The 8,401-nt window shown below is 42.2% G+C and overlaps 1 protein-coding gene across 1 annotated transcript; it reads right to left on the bottom strand.

The window, feature by feature from the left end:
* Positions 1 to 1,328: 1,328 nt before the first annotated feature.
* On the bottom strand, positions 1,329 to 6,745 carry spag6 (sperm associated antigen 6). Its single transcript, XM_086150396.1, has 11 exons — positions 6,542 to 6,745; positions 6,353 to 6,448; positions 6,113 to 6,279; positions 4,313 to 4,496; positions 3,955 to 4,160; positions 3,050 to 3,223; positions 2,824 to 2,976; positions 2,163 to 2,354; positions 1,934 to 2,050; positions 1,699 to 1,844; positions 1,329 to 1,494 (listed from the first exon to the last, which is right to left on the bottom strand). Exons 1-11 carry the CDS (start codon positions 6,564 to 6,566, stop codon positions 1,431 to 1,433), a joined length of 1,524 nt encoding a protein of 507 aa, XP_086006522.1. The 5' UTR covers positions 6,567 to 6,745; the 3' UTR covers positions 1,329 to 1,430.
* Between the last annotated feature and the right edge of the window lie 1,656 nt (positions 6,746 to 8,401).

Genomic DNA, 8,401 nt, shown 5'->3' with positions numbered 1-8,401 from the left:
TGGAAAGGACGGTGTTTTCCTTCTAATTTTAGTGAACTGTTGGATGTGTACAATAGAATAGGAACACTTGAAATAAGTTGAAGATATGACCATGTGAAGTACAACCGCAGTCGTCGCAGTAGAACTGTGTACTTTAAATATACTTTTGAGATTTGCTTTTTTTTCCTCAGTTACGTCAATAACTGAAGGCTCCGAACCGAATACGACTTCCATACAACCGACCTCTCGTTTAGGAATAAACCCACTATATTACACAATATAATGATTTTATTTGTTCCTCTCAAAGCAAAATAAATGTTTACATATCATGGAATAGTCCTATGGGAAAACGGGACGCGATAGACACCAAAGTCGGTATTTAGAAATATATTTTTTTATTTCCGCCGGTCGGAATATTATATTTTCAGATTAGAATTAAATCACATTTTTAAGAGTATATTATCGGTATTTTGCAACCGACGGAAGATTCGATAAATGCTTCCGTTGTTTTATCACAGCATTCGATCTAATATAATATCCTGTTCTATCCGCAGGATTCTTGTTTGTTGATTGATTATTGCATTCGTTTTGTTTGTTTTTAATGAAATAATCCTATCGATGGGTCTTTCTAGCATTTAGCCGCCTTTGCTTTCTCTGAGGAAAGCCAAAAAAATCCGATTGCAGCTTTTCAAGCGGCGTCGATTAATCACCGAGAGCTCCGGGGCGGCCGGTGCTCCAAAACCGTCCGAGCGGGACGCGGCGGCTGCGGCGGCCGCCTTGCGGAGCTCCTCCGGCGGGTCGCACGGAGGCTCGCCCGCGCGGTCCCGATGACGTGGAGGACGAACAGACGTGCAGACAAAGAGCGTCTCGCCATGTGCGCCGCAGCTGTCGCGAACGCGCGCACACGGACGATCGCGCGCATGGGCGTGCACGTTGAGCCGCTCAACGGAGGCGCGGTGAGCCGCGGCGGCCGCCAGGAGGCGCTGCGGCCGCGGCGGAGGTTTTGTGTCCTCTGCCGCGTTACATCTTTGCGCTTCTCTGTTACACGTGTTATAAATAGAGAGGCCACCGGTGCAAATAGCGCCCGAAAGGCGGGGTAGGGGGGGGTTAAAAAAAACCTGCAAAACACTCTGCAAATACACAGCCCGGTGAAAACTCGGTAACACAAGAACTTCTAATATTATTTAAAAAAAGACAGAAAATGCATCCCGTCTGACCACATGGAGAGGTGAGGTACAAAGAGTAACTTGGCTATAACCCCGGGTTATGATGTAAACATCTAAAAAATAGCAACCCTTTTTCCTTTATTATGATAGTTGAGGTCTTTTAATACAGCACATAGTATCTTATATTACACATAATTGCCATTGGGAGAGAAAAAAAAGACATTTCAATGAAAAAGCTGCCGGAATGTTATGTACATCTTTTGTCTCTGCAGGATGTGACCGGACTCAGGCTGGCTGGTAGTTTTCTAACCTCTCCAGCAATACTTCTGAGTATCCAGGGGAGTAATACCTGAAAAGAAGAAAAGGTTCCAGTTGAAAGACGAGTTCAGCTGGTGTTTACATTTAATAGGAAAAAAGGAAAAAGAGAGACACCTGCCAGGACATTATTTACTTTAAGGTTATTTGATTTATGTGTTCTTTTTTGAGAAGTTACTATCTCATGACTGCGTGGTTACACAAGAGGCAGAGAAGTCTTTGAGCGTAGGTGAGAAACCTGACTATCTCCTCAGGGAAGCAGCTGTTGATGGTGTTGATATACTCCTGCAGAGGGGATCCGGGTTCTGCCTTGATCTCCTGCACTTTCTTCAACCCCCCGCTGGTAACGAACAAGCGGCGAGCTTTACTGTCGTGAGGCAGCACCTTGAAGGGAAAAGACAGTTTAAAAAAAAGAAGAAGAATCCGAGAAACAACCCTGAGACTTTAAAAGGTCAGCGTGGCGTTATGGTCACCTTGCTGAACTGGCAGGCCACATATTTGAGAATATTGCAAGGCGCGTCGTACAAGAGGGGCTCCAAAGCCGGGAGGTGGGTGCACTTCTGCAGAACCATCTTCAGGGCTTTCTTACTCTGAAAAACCAAAGTGCAACAGGAGATGAGTGAAGCGCACAGAACAAACTAGGCCCATGCCCTCTGGAGCCCTGATGTCGCGTGCAGCGTGTTTGACTGCGGTTTGTTGTACTTTGTCCTGCAGATCCTCCGAGCTGCAGGCGTCCACATAGAGATTAAGCAGCTTTGGCAGCAAGTTGGCGGAGGCCACGGCCTTGGCGTGCTCCGGGCTGTGGTGTCCGATCTGACCGATGGACCAGGCGGTGGCGGCCTTGATGTGATGCTCCGTCTCTTCCGATAGGCACAGGGCCAGCTGAGGCACCCCCTGTGGGGAGCACACACGGCACCACAACCACTGATTTTATTACTTTTATTGCACTTATTCGAATAAAATATCACCAACCGCTTTATAAAATCACTAGCGTATTTGAAGTGGATCCCCTCCATTTTTTACATGTGATTGAAACATCTTCAGGTGACACTGCAACATAGCCATGTGGCTTTGCAACATTTTCATGGGGAAAAACAGGTGACTGCTGCATGGAGATACATAGTTTTATTACGGTTTGTTAAAATTCTTTAGTGGTGTGTTGTCACGCGTTATAGAATGCATCTGTACACTGCACTAAAATACAGTACACATGATAATATTTAGTGTGAAAGAAAACTATAGATATTTCTATGTGTTTCATACTTCGCTGTAATGAGTTCAACGCTTCAGTCAATGTGATCCAAATCTGAAAGAATGCGTGTGGTTTCCCTGCAGGTTAGGAGAATATCAGCCATGAACACACCTTAGAAAGAATGACAGCAGTGGCGAGACTCTCATTGTGGGCTGCCACATATCCCAGGATCATGATGGCTGGCAGACGCAGGTTTCCACGGCAATCCGCCAGGTAGTCTATCACTGCTGCCAAACCGCCGCAGCTCACAACTGCCTGGGAAAGCTGGAAAACACACAAGAGGCATGTGAGTGTGTGTGTCTCTGTCTCTTCCCTCACCCGGGAATATATCAAATACCTCTGGGGTGTGTTTGACCACCTCCCTCATCAGGGTGGTGACGTTTTTCCTGACGTACTCATCGGGGTCTCGGAGGCAAACCACTGCCGCGGGAAAGACCTCCGCCTCAATCACCATCTCAGCCAGGTTCTCGGAGTGCTTACTGATGTGGCTGAGGGCGGAGAAAACCTGCCGCTGCACGGGGAGGAACAACCTCTATGACCTTTGCATCGTTTCACCTTGCTTGAACTTGGTACATTTAATGCATTTGTTTGACTTCTTCCACTTCTTTTCCAATTTTCAACCAATTACTATGATAAAGTTATTATTTTTTTAATTTGCTTAAGTTTGGGGAAATTCATCAAGAATGCAAGTTAAAGTTTTTTTAAGGATGACATTTAATCATTGAATAGTTTCAGCCTTGGAAAAGTCACCGCACAGGAAACATTTTTGAAATTCTTTCTTTCTGCACCAATTATATTTTTAATCATTTGCATCTTCTTTCTTATTAATAGAAATGTTTTTGTTGCATTTATTGCATTACATTATATTTGCATTACATTATATTTTTTTCCTTTTTTCCAGGGATGGGTTTAAGTCGCATGATTGGGGGAAAAAAAAGAAAAATAATTCACGACATCCGAAAAACATCAGAAACATATCAGAAAAAAGGAAAAAAATATAATGTAACTAAAATGAATATATTTAATGATTATTGCTAAAATATTTGAATAAATGCAACAAAAAAAATCTACTCATGAGAAAGAAGATGCAAATGATTAAAAATGTAATTGGTGCATAAATTGTGTTTCTGATGTTTTCAGATATCATGTGAATTATTTTCTTTTTTTTCCCCAATCAGGTGACTTAAACCCATCCTTGCTTTGAGCCCGCGTTCATCGGGCATCTTCCCAAAGGAGCCTCACCTTCAGTTTGGCATCAGGGTTGAGGATCATCTGTGCAAGATGAGCGACAGCGCCTGTGTCCACCACAGTCTGGGCCAGTGCTGGTGTGTGTTTACAGATGTCACTGAGGGTGGAGGCCGCGATGCGTTTGAGAGCCATCTCTGGCTCCATAAGACACAGCACCAGCATGGGGATGGCGCCCGCATCAGCCACCGACTGTGCCAGCGCTGCGAGGTGAGACAGGTGGAAGTGGACATTATCAACTCCCAAATGCAAAGTGTGTATGTGTGCACGAGTGTTTCTAAGATCCTGCTTTGCGTTAAGTTAAAGAAAAGCGAAGAGAGGGATGTGAATCCTGGATATCATAATGTGTCCTTACATGAGTTATGGCGTGCGATGAAGCCCAGAGCCCAGGCAGAGGCCTCCTTCACCCCGGGGTCAAACTCCTCCAAGCAGAGAACCAGCGCGTCCACCGCCCCGCTGGCTACCACTGCCTGGGAAAGCTCCGGCGAATGTTTGGCGACAGAACGCAGCACAAAGGCCGCCGCTTTCTTGTGGAACCTCTGCGGGTAAACACACAAATACAAAGTTCAAAAATCCCAGAAACATAAACACACCGAACGCTTTCTCTATGATTCATGAATTCATGACACAAATATATCTCATTTGACAAGTTGAATTGCTTGAAAAAGACCAGTCCGGTTGACGTTTGGACCAGAACTGGAAATAATGCTTCCGCAACAATAAGGAATATAAGTTTTCCTCTTTTTTTTTTCATGACAAAAAAATGTTATAGCTTAAAAAACATTACATCTTATTATGACGATAGCCCAGCTTTGGATCTCTTTTTTTATCGAAACCCAGGAAGATGAATATATGAGGAATCAAGCTTTAAAAGCTTTAATTTCCCCCACAGCTTTAATGTCCTCCAAAGAATCTTAGCCGCTCTCATAAAACCAGCTGGAAATCAATAAGCACCCATCTTTCTTGCCATCAAAGTCCAGACAAATGTTGAAAAAGAACATCCATTACATCATTTCATTGATTATATCAAAGAAAATAAGCCAAAGCCATATTTTTTAGATTTATTGCTTTGCCCTGGTAATTATCAAATGAAATGCAGTTGAGATATTGTCACTTTAACAAATGAATGCATGAATGAATGAAAGTAATTTTGCTTGGTTGGTTCTAATAAAGTCAGCAATTATAAATCATTGCCTTCTTCAAAAAATAAAAAATGAATCGCCAAAGCAAGTTTTTCAGAAAACACAAAAAACAAGTGATGATTTTTGCTCAAAAAAAAGGCAAAAAATGTAATTTTTTTGGCAATTATTTTAAGAAGGTGACTGCATGTGATCAGGAAGGAGATGGTAAACTCCAGAGTATTTACAATTATAATCCCACAGAATAGTTGTCCGGAATCTTGTATTTTCCTCATGATCTTTTTAACTTCACTGTTAAAATAGAAAACCCTTCTGTGTTTCATTGACTTAGTCTCTCTCTCTCAAAGAGAGACACACACATACACACACATTGTAAAAACAATTCCCACAACATCAAACCAATAAACACGATCCACCAATTTATTGGCATGTAAACATACAATAAATCCTCCATCTGTCAGGAATATAAATTTGAGTCTTTTAATCTGATTTTATTTCAATAGAAATCCCATTGAAGGTGCTCTTAAACTGTGTTTGGTTTTAGTGAGATTATCTTATGTTATTTTACGAACATGCCTCTGTTGGATATGACACAGATGAACAGAACGAAATGTTATGGACACCTAAACATCTTTACATTTACAATTGGGCTGTTTTGTTTTTGTTTTTTTTGTCAGAAAACTTTATTATAAGATCTAAAACCCTCCTCAGTGGCTGGAAATGTAATTATCTTTTATGCTCCATTAATGGCCACAATTGCTCTCAATCGAGCAGTTTTCACATCACTATTCGGCTTTTGGAAGAATCGTCCAAATTTTGATTTTCCTCCGGATTGAAATACTTGGACACTCCAAAAAAGGAATTACATTGTAGTTTCAGATTATTTAGTCGTCACAGAGCAGGCTGTGGGAGAATATTATCCCAGGGTGGTTGCTTGAGCTGTGTTGGGGCATGAGGCTGCCTGCTTGCATCCACACACACAGACACACACACACACACTGGGTGGAGACCCTTACATTCTGAGAGCTGAGAGACTGAACCAAGTGAGGCAGGATGTCCTCGGTCACCACAGCCTCGGCCATGCGGTCACTGTGGTCGGCCAGTCGGCCCAGAGCCAGGGCTGCAGTGTGCTGGATCCCCGGGACCACATCCATCATCAGGGGCCGCAGCAGGGTCATCACACCTGGGGGAGGAGGAGGGGGGGACATCAGCTGAACGGGCCGCGGCCCCGGCGTTGTTTCGAGGGGTTCCCTTACCTGCGTTCTGAAGAACTTCCGTGTTTTGAGGTTTTGCTGCCATATCGGCGACAGTTTGCACGAACTGCATCCTGGATTTCTGATATTGCTCGAAAACTGCAAGGAATCCGGAGAGTCAGTCGGGGAGCCGGAGGGACCACATGGAGACGCCGCGGACGGAGTTTCCCTCAAATATGCGTTGACACTCACCTTGAACGATGTGGCGTTGGGTCATTACGTCACTTCCGGCGACAAACAACTTATTTAATGTATTATTCTTACACTTTCGGTGGATTCAAACTCCTTGCGTTTGACCTCGCCGGGTGTTGTGAAATGTTGCCGTGGTAACATCCAGGAAGCCGAGGGGGGCGCCCCGTCGCTCCAGCCCGGTCAAAGATCGTCTATATGCGAGATGTCTCCCTCTGGTCGCCTGGTGCGCTTCCGCGTCGCTTCCCGATGTGTCATCGGAGTGAGACGTCATGTGATGCTCGACAGAACGACACCAAAGCGGGTAGATTTCCACATTCGACGTTTAGATTTGAATTCTCACAGGATATCAACGTCAACAATCCAAGATGTTAATGAAACTGAATTAAAATCCCTGCGCTTTATCAAAGACACTTACAGCCAAGACGCTTATTTTCTTTTTTTTTCTTTTTTTTTTTTAATAAAATACAACGTCCACGGGTCGCATTTTGAGCCACCACGTGATGAAAAAACTCGATCGTCAGCTTTGGCCAGTCCCTATTGATCGAGTGTGATAGATTTAGTCCGCAGATCGATGTTGTTTTGACAATGAAAAAGGGAAAAATCGGTTATTGATTTTCGGGTGTTTCTGGGCGTCGATTTATGTTATTAAGAAATTAAAAGGGTCGCGTGTGTATTCGATTGCTGGTGGATTCGATGGAAATCAATCGGTGAACGCAAGGATAACTCGAGCTACTTTCATTGATTTATTTCCATTTCATTTTTATTTTTGATGTACTTAATTCCTTCTTTCGCCCGTTTTTTTTTTTTATTTTCATTTTTTTATATCCCCGGAACCCTCGTGGTTCAAATCCGTTTTATGTATTTTAAAAAAAATCTGCTAGGAAAAAGGCTTTAAGGGATACGTCCATTTTCTATGATTATACTCTGGGTTTTTAAAGCAGCAGTCCAGTAACATTTTTATCATATTTATTTCTCAGGAAAAGACAGGAAGAATCAAAGAACCTCCTGTTACCGAAATCGTCCATTTGATCTCAGTGACTTAAAAACAACAGCATCGGAAAGAGAAGCCAATAAAAACAGGCCGATTCGCCTCACTCACATCTTTTTTGTTCTACATTCTCAGTGAATTCTAAAAGAAATAACGACATGATACATGTTTTTTTCTCAAATGTAATGCTTGTATTTTCAACAAACCCCCCGCAGCTACAGCCGAATCACACCTTAATTTAAAGTGCATTTTTTTCTTTTTTTTTCTTATTGTCTTGACGCCTCGGTGCTCTTTATAGTTTAATGGATTTACATGTTTCCTAATTTGAAAATAAAAGTGGAAAGGGATGCTATTCTGACTCATACAAGTGCTCATGCTTTCACGCGTGACTCTTTTATTACCGTAATAGGAGCCGTGGGGGGACCCACGGAGATGAGAGTCCAAATGCGACGGATAATTCTTTGTTTTATTTATTTTTTGTTTATTTATTTTCAAATGGTGTTTATTTTTGTTTTCATCTTTAGAGCTTATACCTCTTTAACGTCCGGATGATGGGACCGGGGTGTGCATCAACCAAATTATTAATTTTCAAGTCTGTTTTCGGATTCGTGCGATTTTTTTCCCAATCCAAATAGAAAAAAAATCAAATTAAGACGTTCAAAATTCCCAAATCGTCTTTCACGGTATTCTAATTTTATCTTTTTTCATTCCTGACCTTTTTTTTTTTCTAAAAAAAAATTAGGAAAACAAGAGATCATAATTTTTAATCTTCCAAAGCGTTTGTTTTTGTTTTCTATTTCATAAAGAAAAAAAATGATTTTGTTAAACTCAGATCCTCGAAGACAGGAGACAAAAGAAAGACAAAAATAATC

This window comes from Fistularia commersonii, chromosome 8, assembly GCF_037954325.1.
Source record: "Fistularia commersonii isolate RoL2024-O1a breed Wild chromosome 8, RoL_Fcom_v1.0, whole genome shotgun sequence".
Lineage (NCBI taxonomy): Eukaryota > Metazoa > Chordata > Actinopteri > Syngnathiformes > Fistulariidae > Fistularia > Fistularia commersonii.
This window is presented reverse-complemented; position numbering and strand designations above follow the sequence as displayed.